Source organism: Varanus komodoensis, unplaced genomic scaffold (assembly GCF_004798865.1).
Source record: "Varanus komodoensis strain SLA01 unplaced genomic scaffold, ASM479886v1 scaffold38, whole genome shotgun sequence".
Taxonomy (NCBI): Eukaryota; Metazoa; Chordata; class Lepidosauria; order Squamata; family Varanidae; genus Varanus; species Varanus komodoensis.
This window is the reverse complement of record NW_025335909.1, coordinates 2,252,820-2,275,777: the sequence shown is the minus strand read 5'-3', so window position 1 is coordinate 2,275,777 and position 22,958 is coordinate 2,252,820. Positions and strand designations below refer to the sequence as shown.

Genomic DNA, 22,958 nt, shown 5'->3' with positions numbered 1-22,958 from the left:
GCTTTTGTGTTCTCTTCCGCAAAAGCAAATGTAATCTCTAAATTGTGGTGCCGCAGGTCAAGTCAGTCCCCTGCTCTCTGTTTGAGAGAGCGTCCAATGAGCAGTACAAATTTAATTTCTCCAAGAATAAGGCTGCAGCTGGTTTTGGCCAGAGAACGAGAAGGAAACGGGTTCTGAGTCTGTAAAAAAAAAAAAAGCAAAAATGCCACAAAATAAAACAGGAAGGCCCCCTTCAGCTGCTCCTCCTAATTCCCTTCGTGTTGGCAATATTGTTTGAGACTTCACAGTGCACCTAGCTTCACGGCTGGGTTTGAGGATGGCTCTTTATTTCATGAATTTCTGTTTTATACTGAAATTTCATAGGTTGTTCCACCCACGCCAGATACCTTCTTAACGTTTGAGTGTCTAGCGGGACTGACTGGGGGACCTTGGGAGCTAGAGGTGGGCCCTAGCCGACACTCCACGCGAGAAATCCCTTTGGGCTGTCCATTAACCTTGCTGTGAGGTGTCTTCAGCTGGATTTCCTCCCTGCAGCGGAAGAAAGACAACAGGATCGGGAATGAAACAACGGAACTCACCAAAGCTCGACAGAAAGTCTTTCCCCACTGCAATCTACCCAGATGTGATGCACGTTTTCTGGGGCCTTCCTCTGACTTCTACCTCTAGGAAAGGCTCAGCTGGTGGCAAGGTCTTCTCTGTGGTAGCCCCCAAGTTATGGCACGACCTCTCCATTGATGCTTGCCTGGTGCCAACTTTACTATCCTTTAATAAAGTTCTCATGCGAATCAAGACCACCATGAGCAGGAGGGGAGCGTAAACCTTTCCCACTCAGTCACTTCTTTCCTAAAACTCAACATTTTATGCCTGGATTAAAAAACCTCACACACACAAGCCTCCATTGGCACCCATTCCAAAAAGGAAACAGTTTAATTCTTAACGTTTTAATCTCCCTTTTCCAGGCATGGCAATTTCAGTCTGGATTGGTTTTCTTTTTACCTTGTAGTTAACCAAACACAAGTGGGTGTCTTTCGACTCTTAGAAAGCATTTCCAGCAGCCCCATCGGAGAGGTGCACACAGTGTTAAGAGCAAGGCATTGTGGAAGGGCACCTACATGGCCTTACTATTGAAGGAGTCTAGAAGGAGCTGCCGAGGAAGATCTTTTGGCAGTTATGGCAACCTATCAACATGTGAATAAATAAATCAATAAATAGGAAACAATGCAAAGAGAAGCCAGCTCTGCACAGCACTGATTGGCAAATCAGTGACATGACTAACCCTCACACTCGGAGCAGCTATCCAGCAATTTAAAAATGGGCTTTGTTGCTGTTCTTCTTCCAAAGAGAGGCAGAGAGAAAGGGACCTACATTTAATGGAATGAAGACACATATTTTTAAGCAAACGGCCGACCTGAAGCATGCATGGGGCATGGCAAACTACTAAACTTGTATTTTATTTGCTGATGAGTATGGCTCTCAAGTACATTGTAAAGTTAAGGCAGATGGTAAGGACAACACACACATACACACAAAGACCTGATTTGACTATGTATGTATATGCAACTTAAATTTAATTTCCTGCATGTATGGGACTAATTTATTTAGCATAGGCATCTCATGCCTGACTATCGGAGGGCTCAAACAGCATACGTGAGGTTATCCCATCTTCACAACAACCCTGTGAAGTAGGTCAGCAGAGAGGCAGTGGCTAGCCCAGTCCAAGCCAGCAAGCTTCACAACTGAGCAGGGATTTGAACCCTTGTGGGTGTCCACTACACCGTTTCTCTGCTTAAAGATATGCTTCAGAAAGACCAGAAGGACATTTCCCCACCTTGGCAGGGAATGGCCCCACCAACCGAGAAGGAAAGCCTAGAAGCTGTTTTCCTTCAGAATAACCATAGCAAACAGTGGTTAAAAATACCCAGTTTTAAAGATGGTGTCTGTTCAATGGCACCATTAGAGTAGGATGGAGAAGCATGGTCCATGGCTCTGTTCAGAAGGATATTTCCGGTTTTTTGAATGGAAGTAAGACACGCCACCATCTTAGGAGCCCTAAGCTACCTAACTTGCCACAGAAAAGCATGTATCCTTCAAACAAAATGGCTACGTCTCCTAGGAACTACCGTTCAAATATAAAAATAGATTATTTCCTACACTGAGTACCATTGGTTCAGAGAAACAACTCCTGAGGGCCTAAAATACTTCCCCCTAACACACATCATTTGAAGGTGCTTTCATGTGCCTTTTGATGCCCTGAGGTTCTGAACCAGAATTGCTGCAAGACAGATGCTTCCCTCAAAATCAAAATGTGTATGGTAGCCTTCCAAAGCTGGACAAACTCTAGAACACTGGTTGCACCCGTGTTGGGGTCAGGTTGCCAAGCAGACCCTGCTCCTTAGTTGTGAGATGCGCACAGTCTTGCTGCCCAGGTTAAAGTAACCCAAGAACATGACGTTAGGCTCTTGAAAATGTCTTTAAATATTGGAGTCAAACTGTTCAAAAGTTCTGATTTTAACACTGAGTTCTTTAGACCCAGAGACAAACTTTATTGTTTTTCTTCTTGACTGTCAAATCTATTTTCTGCCTTTCAACATCGACAACAGGGCGGGCTTTCTCAGTGCTGGCCCGCCAGCTGTGGAATTTTGCCTATCTGCAGCAACTTTATGATCTTTTTGGCACCAGGTTAAGGCAGGTGCCTGTGCTGAGGCATTTAAAGATATTTAATGGCTTTATGGGATACCCACGTCTGGTGTTTTTTAACAGGTCACTGGTGTAATTAATACCGTTTTACCACTAAATTGATTATCAAAAATGTATACTGTTTTTACGTCTTGCATTATGGAAACAGTACAATTGTCTTGATTGTACTGTGATTCTGTTTGGAACTACTGTAAACCACCCAGAGAGCTTTGGCTATTCAATAAAGAACACGTCTTCTGATTCTCTCTCTGTAAACAACCCTGAATAAATTTATCCATACCTTGGAGTCCCCATAGGCTGTGCCTCAGTTATCTCCATGGTGTTAACAAACGTAACAGCTTTGGGACCTCCATACGAGGGTGACCTGGGCATCCCACTTGGGGATGATGGGACTTGGTGGCTGGGAGATTTGTAGGAGCCATTGCTCATCCTGCCCTGCATTGCCTGGACATTGTTATTGGCTAGGTCGGCCTGGAGGGAAGGCGTGGAAGTCCTTGACGTTCTGGTCATGCCACTCGAGAGTGAAGAAACGGAGGCCTGGAGGACCGGGTTCCTCGCGCTGAACCCAGCGCTGCTCATCAGGTTGTCCCTCGAGCCGTATCTCATGGCCAGGCTCCGGGGGTCTTCCGACAGCATGCTGACCTGCTGAAGGCTATAAGAACTGGGCGTATCATAGACACCCGAGTCTGCGAACACCGAGTCTGGGTGAGAGTGAAGGAGCTTCTCCCGCTCCTCCATCTCTTTCCTCTCCTGAATGGACGCCATGATCGTCTTCGAGAGGTTGTCATAGCGGACCGGTGAGGGGTCGCGCGGATGTGGGGCCGGGCTGCCCATCACAGGGCTGAAGCTCTGTGGGGGGGGCCCGCTGGAGCTCCCTGCCCCGCAGGTGGCACATTTTGGCGGACAAATAGGGCGAGTGGTACCCAACGGAGCCCACCGCGGCATGCGCTATGCACCTCCTCCCCGAGGGGGACATGGGGTTGAGCAGGCTGTCGTAGGACAAGCTCCCATTCCTGTTTGACAGAGAGTTGGGCGAGAAGATGCTTTTGTACGGCGTGGAGGCAGCCCCTTCGGACTTCATGGGGTGGAGGGGCATTTTGTCTATTCCTCTCCTGCTGGCGGACTTCAGGCTCAGAGACCTCGAGTTGATGGCCAAGGAGTCCATTTGTACTGGAGAGGACTGGTACGTCTTGTGAAGGGAACTCTTCCGGTAGCTGGGGATATCCATGCTGGGTTCTGACTGGTAATCGAGGCTGCTGTCGTTCTCCTCCATCACAGACCCTTGCTTGTGTCCTTCCTGCATGGAGATCTGAAAGAAAAGGAAGAAAGGGGGAAGAGGGAACCTCCCACATCTCGAGACATGTGCTCTCCCCTTCCTTTTGAACATGCTGCCTCCAGCAGACCCTCAAGCCCAGTAGTGTTGGTGGCTGGACATGGCTCTCCAGGGCTTTGGCCACCATTTTCCCTGGTTCCACCTGGAGATGGATCAGATCAAAGTGGGGGTCCCCATCACCGAGCTACAGCTCTTCTCCATCACTGTACACCAAACGCCAATCTCACCTCCTCCCATCTCAGTTCAACTTACATTCTAGATCCATTATGCCGAATTACTAAAAGAAATTAATTTCCAGTGAAGACAGGGAAATGTTCTTGATTCATATGCAGAGCATTCTGATCCACCAAAAATACCAGTGCAGGTCCACAAAGAGGTGTGCCTGACTTTTAATCCTTTTTATTGTATTTCTTTCCATGTAACTGTTTATTTATGCCATGTCTGGTTTCAAGCCAGAACTTTCCCAGGAAGAAAAATGACTAAACTGAGGCTGTCATACTTAAGATCCATCACAAAAAGGCAAGACTCGGAGGAGAAGGCCATTATGCGAAGGAAAGTCAAAGGCAGAAGAAATGTGGTCCTAATTTGGTTTTGGTCCCACGGTTCTCTTTGCTCAACCATGCTCCTTTCTAATATTCTGCTCATTTACTCAGTGCCAGCCGGCTGGTTCAGCGCTAGCAGACACACAGGTAAAGCTACAATACAGAGAGGCAGCAAGCCCTTTGTCAGGTGACAAAGCACCTTTGAAAGGTGATGCTTTCAAGAGAATAAGCTTTCTGGCCAACTCGGTGCTATCATCTCATCCAGTGAGACTCCCTTTCAAAAGCTCGCCCTCCATCGGCTCTTCTGAGAAAAATTGGAGCGTCGCTGCACCAGGTTTCCAGAAGTGGAGCCTCATCTGGTGTCCCTGCCTCAGTTTTCAAAGCTGAGTAATCACTGTGGCGGGGATTACATTGGCTCAACACTGGAAAAATGAAGAACTACCCACCGACGAACTGATTCTAAAAAAGATCCTGGACGGTGCAGAAATGGATAGATTGACTTTATCATTGAAGGAGAAGGAAGATACTGATTTCTATCAAACTTGGGACTCTTTTTATTATTGGCTAGAGAAATGAGACTTTGCATAGATTTAAATGTGTTTTTAAGTTATCATAAAAGGAAAAAGAAGGGTGTGGGGGCTGATCCAGCGGGCCCAATGTTTTTGATGATGGATGTTGTTTTTAGTTTTTTTTTTGTTTTCTTGTTTTTTGTTTTTTAGGATTATCATTTAAAATAAAACTTATTTTTAAAAAGTTTTCAAAGTTGAAATGGACACTAGTCACAGGAAGGGGCTGCCTTTTGTGACAAGAAGGCTCTACAGCTTCTAGGGAGTAAAAAAAATACTGCAGTGATGTGCACAGAATAAGGCCAGGGTCATAGCTAATTTGGAATGGAAGGAGGGACCTGTCCAGCTCCTTGGTTAGAAAATGCCACCCTCTGCAAAAAAAAATCCAAAATATGTTGCATTTTGTGGTTCCTTGGGGCTTGCAGGAGAAGCTGGTAGTAAATCCAGGCAGGAAGAAAGCTGGACCTTGGATAGCTCCAGGTGGGTCTGGTAGTGTGGAACCCTCTGCTATCAGGACAGTATGAGGAGGATGCTGGGGATGATGGGGCAGTTGCTCTTGGTGGGCACTCTTGCTTTGAAGCATCATACACTTGTCCCAGCAAGTCTCCCTAGGACTCCAGCCATCATAGGCTTACCTGTTCAGGTGCTGCATGGTAGTGCACTTTGGGATTGTTGCTGAACGCCGGACGATACTTGTACATCGCAGGTGTGGGAGGGCTGATCAGTTTGGGCGAAAGGCTGCTCTCTGTGGGGGAAACAAATGCAAAAAATCAAGCGTGTTAACAAAAATGGGCCTGTTTTGCATGTACCCCCCTATGGAAAAAAACAATCACGGCTGTGTCTGACAGAGGACCATTCCCACTGAGCTCATACGGGTCCTTTGGGCCAGATCAGGCCTCTCTTTGGGAGCCCAGTATTGCCTGCTCTGCTAAACGGCACCACCAGGCGGCATTTTTCAGCCCTGCTAGCTAAGTGCTGGGAGCTGCTGGGGCCATCCCTGGGAACACTGGGCTGCCTAGGAGGCTGCCCCTTGTGGCGAGCCACCAGAACTGCTGTTTGGAGGTTCACAGCAGGGAAGGAGGCTCTGGGCAGGCCCCATCCATGTAGGCTGGCCGGTGGCTTTCCAGAGCTTCCTCTTGGGTGCCTGAGCCACAGTGGTCTCCCCAGCTCTGGTTTTCACTTGTTCTTCGGTTCTGACTTCTGACTTATTTCCTCAGCTCTGGCTCTTGGCTTCCTTGGCTCTAGGCCCCCAACACAACTCTCGGCTTCCCTCCTACAGTGGCCCACAGCTCAGCCTTTGCTGGGCTCCGTAAATCACTTTTACGGAGCTGCCAGGAATGGAGCCATGCACTTGACTTTCGGGCCCTCCCCAGGGCGATGCAAGAAAGGCTTCTGCGGTGACAGGGATGCAGGCTCTGGCAGTGATGAGCTAGTTGTCCCAAAGGAATGGAGGCAGAGGCTAAGTAAAAGGATCTCTGGTTGCCAACTGATGCTCCTAGGGTGCGCAGGAGGCAGAAGGAATGTCCTCGGAAAAGATGTGGCAGCGGCGTTCCAAGAGGGCACCAGGCCAACAGAAGGGGAGTTGAGAAAGGAGAAATATGCATATCTCAAATACATATAGTCTGCTTTTTTGCAAGACAGTTTCTACCCTGCTCTTCTGAAAGGCACCTCTCATCATGAAAGCACGATGCCAGAATAAGAACCAGCACATCAATTTTGGATAGCAGGGCGAAAAGCAAAAGAGAGTGACATTTGTAAACAGGAAGTCTTGTGAGGGAGAGTTGGCCAGGTTGGTGCAGCTGATCTGCTATGGCCCTGGTAAAATTAGGTGAGCTCTGTTTTTTGCGCAACTGGTCACTCTATAAAAGGAAAAGGTAATGGGCTAGAGAAACAGGCGAGAAAGAGAAAATTTGGTGAGATATGACTGCTGTGGGTCTGCAAATCTTAAAGTATTTTGGAAACGACCTGAGACCAGCTTAAACCACTGGTTCATCTTGATTCGTTGCTTGTTTTGCTCTCCGTTACCTCATCTTTTAATGGGAGATGCCAAGGCTTGAAAGCGGGACATTCTGCACATTATCATTAATTTCATTTCTATATTGCCCATAGCCAAAGCTCTCTGAGCAGTTTACAACAGAGTAAAATTTAGAAAGGTTTCTTGTGCAATGCTAGAGCAGTATAACCTCTTGGCAATTTGATAAGTGTTCAGCATCGAAGTCACTGATTAAAGTCACTGATCTGAATCAACTCTGCAATCTAACACTAATTCGGCAGCACTTTAGACACCTTTGCAGCTCATTGAGGTTTGGGTTAAGATATCCATCTTTTAAATGTGAAAGCTCGTGCATAAGTAGGTATCTGTCATCGGAGAAAAGAATATGAAAGCAGACTTAATATTGCCAAGCTGCTGTTTGCATTGCAGTTGTCCTTGACTGAGCAAAGCAAACGAACAAAAAAAACAAAAAAGCTGGTAGATATTATCAATTATGGATAATGCCATCTCTAATACAAAGAAAGCAGGAAGAGCATAAAGCATATTACATCTGTGTAATTAATCGATATAGTGATAGTGTAAGAGATGTGTCTTAATTCCTAGTTTGAAATGCAGCCAGTTAATAGGTTCAGACAAGTGATTAGGATGTTGCAAAACAACATGCCAGGATCACCAAAGGGTAATTCTAACAACATTCGAGAAATTCTTTCTGATTACAGAAACCAGCACTGAGCTATGTTCTCTCTACTGGCTGAAATGGTTTGATAGCATAACTCAGCTGATGCTCATGTTTCAGCAGGCAATTTAAGAGGCTCCAAACATTTCAAAATAAAGGACTGAGCAGGCATATACCTTCACTGCTCCCCAGCTCACTGTATTTGCTGGAATCTCCCTTTTGGGGTAGCGTTGGTTGGGTATCCATGCTTTTCTCTTCAAGCCCTTCCAGGCTAACTTTAGACTGAAAAAATGAGAATGAAGCACCGTAATTAAAGTATGTTCAGATTCCATAATATCGTGTACTCTAAGATACCTTAAGATGTTATAATATTTTCACGGGCATCTCTGCACACCATACAGCAGGGGCACAGAACCTCAAGACTGCTGTGCGGGTCAGATTTGGCTCTCCTGCGGTTTCGGTCCAGCACTTCAGCCTCCCCTTGACAATAAAACACACTCTCCCTCCAACGACTGACTACAGAGAAAATCCCCAGCTTTTGTGCAGTGTTTCCCCATTCTAAAGGCTGGAATGCCACTGGAAGCAAGAGCTCAAGACTGCGCGAGTCTTCTCCTGATTCCTTCTCCTTTTGCCCTGCCCATCACGGGAATGCAGCTGCCAAACGTTTTTCCACATGGAATTCAGTTCACAGGCTGAAAGACATTCTGCACAAAAGTTGGGGATGATGAGAGCTGACCATTTTGTAATTGTTCCTCAAAATGTATTGGTGCATATAAACATGTTTAGCTGCATATGGGAAACTTATTCAAGGATGTTCTTGTGAGCTAATGTCTAGATTTCTGCTAGGTCAGGCTCTTGGGGTCAATGCACAGAGAAACCACATTCCCTCAACCAGAAGGCCTTCTGGTCACATTTTCAGATGCCTCCTTCTATTATTATTAATTACATTTCTATACCACCCATAGCCAAAACCCTCTGGATGGTTAACAACATTAATCACCCATCCAGATTTCAAGCAGGCCTGACTGTGCTTTGTTTCCCAGATTAGACAGCATCAGACACTTCAGGCTATATGGAAGCTACATCCTACCAGCCTAAAGGGATAGCAACATGCTTTGTAAACAAAAAAACAAATAAGAGAAAGGAAGAAACATTTTCTTAAGGCCACAAATGCCAAACTGCAACTCTTCTCCTTCAATTACTTAACCTAATATTGTTATTTTCCTCTGGTTCCGTATTGAATCATTACAGTTTATTAGAATCAAAAGGAAGCATTAAAAGGTCCAGGGAAAATCCACTCTAGTCCAGGTTTCTCTAATGTCACATCCTCAGGATGTGTTGTAAAATAATCCTCCTCATTCCCAGCCAGCACAGCCGTGAGGATGATGGGAGTTATACTCCAAGCACATCTGGACAGAACTGGATTAGGAAAGGAAGTAAATTCTGCTGCTGAAACGAAGAAAGCTCAGGGCAATCAGGAGGGGATTCTTGCACTCAGCAACTCTGAGTGCCATTTTCGGGGCCTCAAAAGTAACCCCAGGTCTCCTTCAGGCTATGTGTGCATCTTCTGCATCAGCTCTGAATGTGTGGATCAGCGAGATCTGGTAAAAAATGAAGTAGAACATACAAGCCTGGCCATTCCTCAGCCTCGGGTCCAGGTTTTTGAGGACCCATGGGCAAGGGTACAACCTCCGGGGACGGCCTCGCTCGGTGAGGCTTCCTGCCTCCCACCATGGTCCCCAGCTGCTCTTGCCGCTCAGCCCCTTTCTGCCATGCGCCCCCCCTCACTAGAAAGCCAGCCAGCAAGCAAACATCAAGCAGGCGCAACCCCTGCGTCTCCCCCCACTCCCCCTGCCACCTGGGTCATAGCGAGAGACAGGTGGACGAGCAGGTTGCGATACTGCAGAGGAGGAGCAACTTCAGGGGGTGTTTGTGGCCCATGCTGGAGGGAAGAGCCTTCGCTGATGCCCAGCCACGCCGGCCCCTGGGCACGTCCCTGCATCCGCCCATCTCTGTTCCAGAAATGAAGGTGTTCAGGAAGCCTTCACCTTGCTCCGACTGAAATTCGCTTGGATTCCGTTGTCGCTTATCTTCACCGTGATCTGCCGCTCGCTTAAATCCGGCCGTAGGAATGGCGGCTTCACGCTGATCGGCTGCTGCTTCTTTGGCTCGATAACGTACCTGAGAGATCACGTAAGGCATACAAGCTCAGAAAGGCAGCCCAGCTCCCGTGTGAGGTACATCGCTCAGAGAAACCTTGGCAAAGGGCTAAATGTTGAGACCATGGCGCAGCCACCACCGGCCAGCCCACGGGCCTTGCAGGAATAGATGCTATTTGAACGATGGGAAAACTACTGGAAAACTGCACGAGCTTTGGAAGCTCACAGAGCCCCATTATTCCTGATAGGATGTTAGCCTTCGTGCGCTTTTTATTTTATGATCCAGCCTTAATCCCAAGGGAACAGAATGTGGCAACTGGTTTCGCTGCACAGTGGTAACTGTGATAGGCTTGTGGCACTTCCTGCCTTGGCGCAAGAGCCGTGTGTCTGCGTTTACAGAGGATGGTTCTCTAGATAAAGCAGTTACAGATGATTGTTGCCCTTTGGGGGTCATCTGATATTTGACGGGCTGCCCTGTCCAATTCCAGTTTAAAGATCTAGAAGCCCCAGAGTGGCTGCCCATCGTTGATCAGCCCCTGGAGAGCTCATGCATCAGGCATGCTCTCAGTCTTCCCCACTATGGCGAGAGGGACTGAATCTCTATTTAACTTATAACAACGATTTCAAAATGTGCATATATCCTAAAATGATAATTTACACATGTTCATATTAATTAGCAAATTCTATGCAAACATATATCCTCTTTTGGACTTTTTCAACATACTGTATCATCCTTCTGATCCAGCACCCCCTTCTTGCTCTTTTTCCTTCCTTCCTTTTCAGTTAATCTTTGTCTCTTTTCAGTTAATTTTCATCCTTTTCAGCAAATAAATTCCTCTCCACACTCTCTCTTTTTGGCAATTCATAAATGCCCTCCCAGTTTCACGTGACAAAATAACTTGACCTTGTCTTGGAGGGATCCCCATTTACTGCCCATTCTGAGGCGGTAAACTTGGACTAGCCCTAGTGTGTGTGTGTCAGGACACAAACACACATGGACAATGCTCTGCATCTCTGTGGGAGCATGAGCACCTTTGCTGTCTGTCACCAGGTGGGAAATCCTCACTTTTTCACGATGACAAGAATGGTCAAGGATACCCAACCAACTTCCATCAGCTCCAGCATGCACGAAAGAAGACATACTCTTTGGTGAAAAGCCCGCACTGTATATTCCCCTTCCCTGAGCTTACCTGGGCGCCAGGGGGCTGCAGAGGACATGTTCCACATTGTTGCAACATCCTCGAGTGAAAGGGTTTACTCCCCCACGGAACTTACCCGTCACCTGGAATTATAATATTCAGGACACTTGAAGAAAGACCCATTCACTCTTGGGCATCGAGACCACATCCAGTGTTCCACCTTGTATCATAGCAGCCATGCTCGGTCCGTCCAAAGCGCCACGCACAGCAGGGGAGGATCCTTTCTCCACTAATGGCCCATCAGATGGTTCCAGGAAGCCCACCCAAGATGAGCAGGAAAGCAAAACATCTGCTGTTGCTCTTAGCACTGCGACCATACCTGGGGGCCTCTTTTTTCCAGGCATGAAGCTAAGTTGCTTTTCCAGGGAATCATTCAGAGTGGAGAAGGGGGACGCAGTGAATGGTTGGACATCTCCCTGCCAGCTGGGCCCCTCTCCAAATGTCCCCTCCCAACTCGTGCTTGACACCAAACTGGGTCACGTTTCCCCTGAGCATTCTTACTCCGCAATCGTTCCTCTGCTCTAAATTCCCCTCTGCTTCTTAGGTGAAAGTTGCAAGGAAGAGTGTAAGATCTATTATTGTCACTTTCTTCACCTGCTGTTCTCTCCAGGTGTTTTGGGTGTCAACTCCAACATAGCCAAAGGTCATGGATTGTGGGAGTTGTTGTCAAACAACATCTGGACCAGGAGACCACTACAACTGAGCAAGTTGATGAATGAGGGAGGGAAAGTAGGAAAAGCTATTTTAGGTTGTGCAATATCTCCAAAGACGCTCGCGTGAGATATTGTTTTCCAGCTCAGTTTGAGCAATGAACTGGCCAAGAGTCAACCAAGCGCCCTGAGTGGAATTTTCTCAATAGCCGTTCCTGAGATATTGTCCTCCCCAATGCATCAGCTTGTGGGTTAACGGGATTCATTCGAAGGAGAGTAGGGTAAGAGTATGATTCACAACCTGCAAATTAACTAACCCACCCATTGGTGTTGTGTCGCAGGTCTCACTTCCAGAGACGAGGTCCTTGTTTTCACTATACATATAATATATATTTTGAAGGGGACCGGGGATGTGCCAAATACTCTTCCACCAACCTCAACGCATTCGGTGAGAAGTGAGAACAGGATCCCACCTTCCACAAATGTATGCGTGTGATCCGTACATAATGGTGCACCAGGGACAGACTTTGGCCAAAGTGAAGCATGTTCCCCATTGATCTCAATGACAGATAATTTTTCTCCAGAGGACATGGAATGTCTACATTACTAGATGCATTATTATGACGCCGCTTTACAGATTTGGCATTTTAGCTTATTTTAATGCAGCCTTTGGCCAGATCCTTAGCCTAGTATTCCCATCGGTCCTAGCTGATAGAGCCATTGGTCAGGAATGCTGGAAAAGCAGAGCAAGACATCCAGAGCGTCATAAGCTGCCCACTGAGTTTTAATGGCATACTTTGGTATTTTATTATAAGCTGCCTTGATCATGAATAATGTAGGGACTAACAATACGCACATTAATGAAAATCCCATCTTACCTGCTCATTCGTTGTGCGTCCTCGGGCCACTAAAACAATATGGAAACCTGTAAGTCCAATAACTGGGATGAAGAACAACCCAGCCACACACATCACAGCCATGCTGATTGCTGTCGTTAAGGAAATCTCGCATTTTTCAGGACAAAAAGAAAAAAAGAATGCCCATTGCATGCTGAAAGATCATCTTCCTCCGTGTTTTGCCCATGTCCAGAAGAAGCACTTCGGGCTCCTTGGAGGACAGGTGGGATATAAATGTATTTGTGGAAGGGAAATTTAGGATGAAAATAGAGTATGGCCCCAATCCTGAGGCCTCTTCCAGGGCTTGCTTTTCCTTCCAAAGCAAAGTGGCTCATTGAAGCACATTTTAAAGGAAGGACAAATATCTTTATTTACTTATTAGATTTAGACCTCCAAGAGCTGCTGGCTGGCAGAAACTCTTGCAGCCCAAGAAAAAATAAAAAAATGCAACACCCAGAAGGAGAAAAGTTAACACATTTTGAAACTGACATAAAAGGTCCAGAACCTTCTGTCCAAGCCAACTGAACTCCGTAGGGCAGTCTCTGCCGACCTGGTGTCCTACAAGTGCTTTGGATTTCAGCTCCCATCAGTCCCAGCCAGCATGGTAAGGCATGCTAGGAGTTGTAGTGAAAAACAACCGCAGAGCAGCAAACTTGGGGAAGGCTGCTTGGAGAGTATCAAGTTATGTATACCGATGGCTATGGAACGTGCTCCCCAGAGGGGTCCACCTGGCACCAACCCGCTACTCCTTTCAGCACCAGGTAAAGGCTTTTAATTTAACCTTCATTTTAACCATTAATACTATTTTATTAATATTGCTAATTCGTATACAGTTGCATCTATTATTTTTATTAATTAAGAGAGGATTATATTGTGGAATGTTTTATGTTATTTATAATATTATATTGCCATGTAGAGCCAGTGTGGTGTAGAGTTTAAGAGCACGGGACTGGGACTCAGGAGATCTGGGTTTGAGTCCCCGCTCAGCCATGGTGCCAACTGGGTGACTTTGGGCCAGTCACAGACTCTCAGCCCAACCTACCTCACAGGGTGGTTGTTGTGGGGATAAGATGGAGGAGGAGAATGATGTAAGCTGCCTTGAGCCCTTTGTAGGAAAAAGGCAGGATATAAATTGAAAAATAAATAAAATAAAATAAATAAATGTATTTTGGAATTTTATTCATGTAAGCCATCCTGAGACATTCACCAAGGATGGCACACAAATGTCTCAAATAAATAATAAATAACTAAATGTGGCTTGAGAATTTTGCCTGTTCACATGGCCAAACAGTCCCATCTCCTTCCCGGAGGTACGGGGCATCCCAAGCACTCAAGAAAGGATACGTGATGGCTGTGTGCGCGGCCCCCAGTTTTTCTGCATGGTTTAAGACAAAGATAAGCCCAAAGGTGAACACTCCGACCATGTGGGCACTTAAGGAGAGCAGGAAGAGGAAAAAGTATCTGTAGTTCCTCCGACCTATGCAGTTATTAACCCAAGGGCAGTGATGGTCAAAATCCTTGTGGAGAGAGAAAGAGAAAAGGCGTAGTGTGGAGTGATGCACAGAAGCCATGTTGTCACAGCTATTACTCACCATTCTGACCATGCATTGTCTGATTTCTAGGCAGGGACTCCTCAACAAGAGCACAGATTTCATCTGGAGAATGTGCCATTTTAAGCACCTCACCTCTGGTAAATATTTGTGAAGCAAGTTGCTAGCTCTCATGGTTTAGGACAGGGATGGGGGATCCTCCCACAATTCTCAGCCACTGTGGACATTAGCCAATCCAGCACCAGGTGGAGTAGGCCAATTGGTCCTCAGTTCCATGCATATTCCTACCAAAAGGAAAGCCAGCACATTTCCAGGTGTGCCCGAAAGAGAGGGAAAACGACGCTAGAGCAAGGCAGTTCTGAATCACCTGGTTCATATTGTGCAGGACTGAACATTTCTCTCCCTATAATCTCCTTTCACTCCCTCAGCCCGCAACCAATCTCTGCCTCCCAGCAATGGCAAAACTGCTAATCTCTTTCATTCGGTTTGTTTCCTATGTCCACACTGGAATTTTCTGAGAAAGAAAGGGGTACTTTAGGTCTTCCCTAATGCGTCATAAAAATAATGAGGCAATTAAAGGAAGGAAAAAGGAAACCTCAACAGTGCAAGCATCGTTACGTCCAGTTTTGGGTATGTCACTTTTGAAAAAAAGTGGAAGGGGATTAATTTTGTTCTGGACATCAGGTAATTGCTTCAGCGCAAACTAAGCACCCAGTTTGCACATAAAGGTTATGTGGGTCAGCAGATAACAAGCTGACCCACACCATGTTGTCTGATTCCAGCCTAGATAAGAAGCTATAGCAAGCGACCCAGAGTTCACAACTCAGCCACAAACCTTGGACCTTGGAGTGGTCCAAGGCTGACAACAGGATAAACCATATTCAACAGCAAGCCATGGTTCAGAATCAACTGACATTCAACCTGTACACAACCCTTGAGCAAGTCCAAGGTTACTGCATTCTCTATACCAGATCAATGTCCTGGATCCAGGACCTGCCTTCTGAAAAGGGGAGGAATCTTCTGTCCTAGGAAGGATGCTGCTTGTGGGACATCTCACTGCTTGATATTGGGGGGGGGGGGGTGCCCCTCCCCAGCCCTTCCCCATGCAGCCCTCCTGTCACTCTGACCGGGTATCACCGTGCTGCCTTCTCCACCGTGCTGCATGCACCAGTCACAAACTGGTCCCCAATTTGCTGAGTTACTCTCCTTGGTGTGTCTGACAGTGTTGTCCCAAGCGGGTGAACCAGGGTTAACAACCACCCATAACCCATGCTAACCATGGCAGCAAGCCACCCTTGCTGGGTTCGCACGAGCAAGGACAAGCCATGGAACGGGTCAGGCCTGCGTGGTCTTCCTGCCCCTCCTCTCATGCCTACCTGAGCATGGAGACTGAGGCATGTTTATGCCCAATTCCCCACTGAATCCAAAACAGAGAATTCCAGCCTCATGACAGTCGATTCATCAAGACATTAAGCCTGTTAAATGTTCTGCCAGCAGCCCAATATTAAAGCAGAGTCCAGCAGCAGTGTAAGGTGTCCCAGCACAGGAGGAGGAGAACATTTCCTGCTGCTGTCCCGTGGCAAGATGTCCCCCTGCCCAGCCAGCCCCGTCTCCACCAGTGTGTGCTCCTTCCCCCAGAATAAGAGAGTGGGTTGGCTCCCTGACTTCCAGCCTAGATAGGAAATGGTGGTGAAGGCCCTCTAGCCAAGGTCTTAAGACCTGGGTGGTCCACCTTGAGGAGTCCTTTTTCAGAGCAAAGCATTCTGGGCAGAATGGACATGGAGACCACGACAGTACCAGGATTTCCTGAAGCCTGCTTCGATATTTTTTTAAAGTTGCTGTGAATCAAAATCCTGGTTAAAAAGTGGGGTATCAATAATCTCTTGGAGAAGAATTCTGCTCCTCTATGTTCCCCGGGGCCGTTCTTGTGATTAAAGTCAGCGAGTTTTACGTCGTACTCTGGCTAACGTTGGCATTTAATGAGTTTCTAGCTAGTGCTACCGCTTCCCATCTGCTTTTTAATTGCACAGTTGACTACATCTAAAAATGGTCTTAAACTCTTAATCATTCTGCCAAGGGGATAAAATGGCCTCACAGCAGCAGGTGACCCTTTAGAACTTGGATCTGGAGTGCAGCAATAAATACCCTACTTGACAATAAAATTCCAGAATTACAGTTCTCTTTGTATTCTTGTTTCTTGGAGCATCATGATTGCTTAAACACTCTCTGGGCAACACTAAGGCATCCCAACAGATCAGCGGGTGTCAAAGTTCCATCAAGAAGAAACTCTGTTTTGTGTCACAACAGCACAACCAGATGCTTAATGGGAATACACTGCACACAAAGCCGGTGCCTGGCCTCAGCTCCTGCCGTCAAGTTCCCAATCGAGGAGGAAGTGAAAACGGGCTCTTCGCAGTCCAAGCCTAGCCCTCCAAGCAGCTGGCCAGACTAATGTGCCCGCCACCGTGACCCTTTCCTAGCCACCGCTTATGTGCGCAGTGAAGTGTGTGTAATTATATTGGTATTTTTGCATTTTTAACTTAATGTTTGTATTTTTTAATTTAATGTTATAATTATTTTTTTTAACTTAACGTTGTAAGCCGCCCCGAGGCTTCGGCGAATGGGGCGGCCTAAAAATGTTTTAATAAATAAATAAATTAGAAGCCCAACACTCAGCTAGAACCCCATCCTTCGAAGATGGGCACACCAAACCTGTTCCTACCTCGACACAGTTGTCACACACGCTGCAGTGGGAGCAGCGTGGGGGGCGATAGAAATGGCAGGTGGCGCACCATTTCATCCGTACTTGGATGCCTTTGATCTCCACGTTCTTGTAAAGCGGAGCTCGGAAATCGTCGTCTTTATCCTCGTCTTCGTCTGCTGCTCAAGCATTCCCCAAAACAAATAAAGTAGAAGCCCAACGTTACTGGCCAAACTGTAACTGTGAAAAAACCGCAACTTGACATAACATGAAATGTGACAACTTGGCTCAGGCCGGAAGTGGGTTAGCAGATGTAAACTGCTGCATAAGCAAGGAGACGGGAGACGGGAGACGGGCTGTTGGAGCTCTTCCCCGTAGCTGCTTTCCCACTTTAACAGCTTTTAAAAACCATAACCAAGCTTTATTTAATGCACGTTAAAATATTTCTAGTCCAGCTTTCAGGGTAGCAGCCATCCTGAGGAAGTGAACTGGACAAGATGCAAGTCAACATACGTTTCCCAAATGGTTTCCAAGCCAAGGTTAAAGTGCTACTGCTGACGTTTCAAGTACTCTGTTAGTGGACCTGAGCCTTTATCAGCCTGAGTTCCCTTTCAAGAAGCTGCCAGGAGGTACTGTCCAGTGGTGGAGGAAGCTAAAGGGACCCACGCACTCCAAAGAATATTGTAGAGGAAACCTATTATTCCCGGTCACTAAGACTTAGGCATTCCAGCCTTTTGGAATGCCGGGAAAAATGAGCAATAGCTGAACCAAATGAACCAAATGATGGTGTTCAGGGAAAAGGGCATGGGAAAGGGACACAGCGATTTGAGGAGCCCCGGAGAGCGGAGGGGGGCACTCTCCTAGCACTGCCTCTGTCTTGGATCCCATGCATTCATGTCATACTCCTCTTCTAACTCAGGGTGGGACAGAGGTTCCAAGTTCTCAGAAACCCCAGCCAGCATGGCCAGTGATTAAGAATGCTGGGAAATGAAGTCCTGAACATCTAGAAAACTACTCCTGCAGACCCCTAACTACATCAAGCCATGTCAGAACTGGGCTACTTCTGACCACAGGCAGGAGTTCTCAGGGTTGAAGGAACTTTCCAACAAATAACAAGAATAAAAAACCTCTTAAATCAGGAAGAAGGCCAACCAACCAGGAGAATGCTTCTCCATGCATCCCATTTCATGCTTTCAGGAAATTTCTTCCCATGGGGCTCTACCTGCAATATGACTCGGTACCATGGATGCAAAGGTTTTTCTGCTGTTGGCATGAAGCCAGTCGGCAATTCTGTAGGGAATCTCAGAGGTGCTGAACAGCAAACAGACACGGGAGGAGAACAGACAAAAACTGCAGGACGATGACTAAAAGGGACAACATGCCTGAAGAGAGAGGCTAAGACACGCAGACAGGAATCTGCGCGCAGAGTCGGCCCACACATCTGTCCGTCAAATGGGAAGAGAGGCTGCGTGGGGCACCGTGCCCAAGCCGAGCACACATGCAGCACAGATGACAAGGGAATTAGTCACAGCCCACAATGAGAGTCCGTTGCCAGCTGAATTTCCAATACACAAATATTGAACTCATTCTCAGAACACAGTTGCCAGAAGAGCACGCCCTCTGTGCACGCACATGCACACACACAACCCGTCTCCCATGTTTGCAGAAATAGATGGAATATTTAGGCAACCCAAAACACAGAGCACTCAGATGAAGCATGCCCAGAGCAGACATGGGTAGAGGGGACCAAGCAGGAAAGCAAGGGAAACAGGGACAGGAATGGAGTATCCTCAAAGGGGGCATGGCTGGCTGGACGGCTCTGGACAGGAGGACCCCATGCTGTACAGATCCCACCATAAATTATGTGAGGCGTTGTGGCTGCTGTGCGATGGCCAGAAGTAAGACATCACCATGCAATATTATCCGTCTATCAGCTAATGAATACATTTCTGCTCTGCTCTTCCAGATAGAAACTTTTGCGTGGGGATAGTTTTATATAAATCATATTAAAGACACACACACCCACATTAAAATCGAGAGTGAAAAATCAACAAAACACCGAGTAAAGAGCGGGGTGGCAGGGGAAGGCATAGAAAACAAGAATACACGGTCTGGGAATGTGCATGTCTTATCTTCCCCTGGGCAATTCAGGACAAAGAAGAGGGGGCTTCTTTACGTGGTGCATAGCTAAAGTAACACAGGATGGGGGGAGTTTTGACCACCGATTTGGAGAGCTCTGAACAGGGACTGGACGTATTCATGGGAGAGAAGGCTACTGAAGGCGACTAGCCCTGATTGTTCCATCCTTCCTCCAATCTCAGAAGCGCAATGCATGTGTACACGAGTTGCATTCATGGGGAATATACCCAGGTTGCACTCAGGTGCTGCTGAAGGGCTTCCACCAGCATCTGGTGCGCCGCTGTCCAAGCAGAACGTTGGCCAAGACAGACCCTTGCCCTAACCCAGTGTGGCTCCTTTTATGTTCTTTCATTAATAATTGCTTGCTTGCTTGTTGCAAAGTCGTGTCCGACCCATCGCGACCCCATGGACAACACTCCTCCAGGCCTTTCTGTCCTCCACCATCCCCAGGAGTCCACCCAAGCTCACGCCGACTGCTTCAGTGACTCCATCCAGCCACCTCATCCTCTGCCGCCCCCTCCTCCTTTTCCCGTCAATTGTTCCCAGCATTAGGCTCTTCTCCAGTGAGTATGTTAATAATACTACCATCTATATTATGAGCGGTGCCAATAATGCTGGATCATGGGACACAGCTTTCTTTTGTGGGGGATAAGAGCTGGTTGTAACGTTTTGAAAGGCACGCCAGTTTGCTTCCTCATGTCCTACCCCTCCAGTCCGAATTTACCTCTTGGAAAAACACCGGGGTCCATGAAAGTCGCCATGCTGAAGTTTGCGACGACAAACAGGAACACGAGTCCATTGTACAGCGGGATCGCTGGGGAGACAGCTCTTGTCAGCCAGGGGCACCTGTGCACGGACACAAGAAGCAAAGCGACACATTACCCTGGGGGTCCAGCAAGAGGAGGTTTCTCAGCTACGCCAAGGGAAGGAGCAGAATCATCATGTCCAGGGTCCTCACCCAGTGGGAATGCATCTTTAACCCCCCACCCCAATATTATAGGAGCAGGAATGGGTGAACATATAATGTTTGAACTCATCCAATTCTTCCCCAAAGTGTGATTTGCCTTGTTCAAATTCCTAAAGGTGAGTAGCTTTTTTAAATATATAGATAGGTATGCATGCTTGGGGAAAATTGTCATTTAAAAAAAAGTGTATCCAAAATCGCACTTTCCTCCCATTGAGTAAAATGGGCAAAGTCCCAGTTTTTTAAAAGGCTCACACGTTCAGAAACACCTAGAAATGCAGTCCATCTCACCACAGTAACCCGTGTGCGTTCACCTGCTGTTCAAACTTGCTGCTGATGAGCAACCATTACTGTGGTTCATCACCTTTACCTTGTGATGGAGCTGGGCAGCCACTCAAAGCGAGAACTCGCCCCTGTAAAAGAGGCCACATAGCCAGCTCCAGACCTTTCCCCCATTCCTTCCTGGAGGCTCTCTCCTGACTGACCACCTGCCGGTTTTTCTGGGCACCCATGCAATTCCCGAATGGTTACAGCAGGGCAACTTCCACATCAGGGGAAAATACAACCACAGTGAAAAGCCGTGCCTTGAAGTAGCTTTGCAAACCATGGTTTAGCCTCATGTCCGAACCAGCAAACTTAAGGTTGCAGCCTTCACATCATACGGAAGGGCATGTCAACTACATGAAAAAGAAAGCAAGCATGCCATTTTGAGTCGTGTCTTGCCTTTTCATTTGGAAACCCCATCTACCATATGGCTTCTAAACCATGGTTAGCACAAGCCAGATTTGGAGGTGATATCAACACAGTCAAAAGCTCACCCAAGGCTTCTGGGTAAAGGCTATCTTCACCGCCATACTCTACTTTATATAGTTCAGACGCAGGGCCTATGTGGAGAAAGCTTGCTGGGATATTTCGCAGTGAGAAAGCAATGCCATCACTCCATAATATGGGGGTGGAACCAAATGCAGTTCAACGGCCAAATTTCATTTCAGGCAAACTTTTGGGGGCCGCATTCCAGGGTCAGCAAGGTGGGGCCCAAAATCCCAGCAAATTTTAATTTTACAGCTCTTCCGAATGGTCACTAAGCCTTGGGAGAGTTATTCTGACCTTTCAGAAAAGAGGAAAACACACAAAAAGAAACCCCAGGATGATCTGTAGCTGGGAGAGAGGGGGTGTGCAAATATTTGCAGAACTGCTTTGGGACACGAGGAGCGTCAAATTTGGCTCCAAAGCTGAGGTTCCGCAACCCTGCCATGATGGAAGGAAACAAATATATTCTCTTATTAGAGCTGCATATTTGAATGAGTTCATCGGAGTTTAAATAAAGGACACAGTGACTCTGTCTAAGCACCAGCCAATGTTTCTGGTCTCCACCCTATTACTGTTCCTTGTATAATTTGTTTTCTGGAAATTTTTGACAAGCTATCAAGTATACTGTGAAAAATCAGAAGGTGAAAAGTTTTGAGAACCGCTCTCGCACAGAAAATTGCCAGGTTACACTCAGAAGTTAAGATAAGAACACACACAAAATATCTGTGTGGGCGTAGCTGGATATACAACGAGACGCAGGCACAAGCACAACCACTTTGGTAAAGCTTTGCTACTTCGTTCAAAGAACTAGAATTTTCTTCATTTTCTCCCTACTCTGTTTCTTTCTCCGGTTTCTTTCGTCCCTCCCTTTTCTTTTTTCTTTGCAGCCATGTTTAAAAAACATCATATGTGCTACATTTTTAAGCATGAATTTGATTTCTTGATTAGACTAAATAAGATAGCATTTCCTGCTGAATAATGTCTTAAAAGACGGAAGGAGTATTTATTTATTTATTTATATTTAAAATATTTATATGCCGTCCTATCGTGAAAGCCTCAGGATGGCTTACATAAATGAAATAAAATATAACATGAATAAAATTACCAACCCACACCGGCTGCAGTTAAAAACATATAGAAGACAATATTAAAACTTATTAAAATATTGCTGAAATAGAAAGGGCTTAACCTGGCGCCAAAACACAAATAAAGACAGCACCAGGCGGACCTCTCTGGGGACCGCATTCCATAGGCAATCACTCAATCATAGGTGATTGAGTGCAATCACCCTTGCGCTTGTTGGTTGAAAGGTGACGATTAACGCAAAGTAGCTCAACTTCAAAAGTAAACCAGAAATACTTTTCATATCAGTTGATATGGCTGTCTGGTCTCTTATTTCTAGGCTGCCTTTAAAAGTGTGACCCTCTTTAGTGTGAATAGTCCCTTAGATTCCTGTTAAGGGTTCTCATGCAGTTACTAAAGAATTCATAAATTATAATGTTTTACGTGCTGAACCTCCAATCCAACCAGCACTTACTTGAGGGTGTGCCCCACACCTGTGTTAAGGGCTTTTCTTTTTTCTTTACATAAGACTGTTAATTCACCATATCTATTTTATGTTTTGCTGAAGATTAGATATCTCAGCACTACATGAAGTGTTTCCTATCCTGCATTCCCACTACATAACCTCTAGGTGGCACTAGAGGTTATGGCAGAATAGCACAAAGATACATGGGGAAATCGCACTTTCTTTCACTTGCACAAGTGCCACTATATTTTGCCTGCTCAGGGGACAAAAGCTGAAAGTACTCTTTAAAAACAGATACAAAACTAAAGAGTCAAGACATCAATTTAAAAAACCAATCAACACTGAGTAGGGAGTGCCAATAAATGTCCGTTGCATGAAAGCTCAAAATGCTAAAAGAGCAAACCTGCATTTAATGTATTGGCGTTTGCTCTGCACACTTAGTTTCAGCCAATGTGGGTTGTATGAATTCACCTAGCATGTTTGGTAGCCTTACACCCGGCATTCTCCAGATGTGTTTAATATGGTCATGTTGTGGTCTGAAGTCCAAAACATCTG

At 46.4% G+C, this 22,958-nt stretch overlaps 1 protein-coding gene across 1 annotated transcript in view; it reads right to left on the bottom strand.

Annotated features, from left to right (window-relative positions):
* Positions 1 to 306: 306 nt before the first annotated feature.
* ZDHHC8 (zinc finger DHHC-type palmitoyltransferase 8) overlaps positions 307 to 22,958 on the bottom strand; it is an 82,116-nt gene continuing 59,464 nt past the window's right edge. Inside the window, 11 exon segments of the mRNA XM_044440708.1 lie at positions 307 to 528; positions 2,978 to 3,555; positions 3,557 to 4,006; positions 5,774 to 5,883; positions 7,984 to 8,089; positions 9,856 to 9,988; positions 11,157 to 11,248; positions 12,694 to 12,796; positions 14,056 to 14,228; positions 16,984 to 17,141; positions 19,826 to 19,947. Of these exon segments, the coding sequence (XP_044296643.1) occupies positions 345 to 528; positions 2,978 to 3,555; positions 3,557 to 4,006; positions 5,774 to 5,883; positions 7,984 to 8,089; positions 9,856 to 9,988; positions 11,157 to 11,248; positions 12,694 to 12,796; positions 14,056 to 14,228; positions 16,984 to 17,141; positions 19,826 to 19,947 (2,209 nt within the window). The 3' untranslated portion in view covers positions 307 to 344.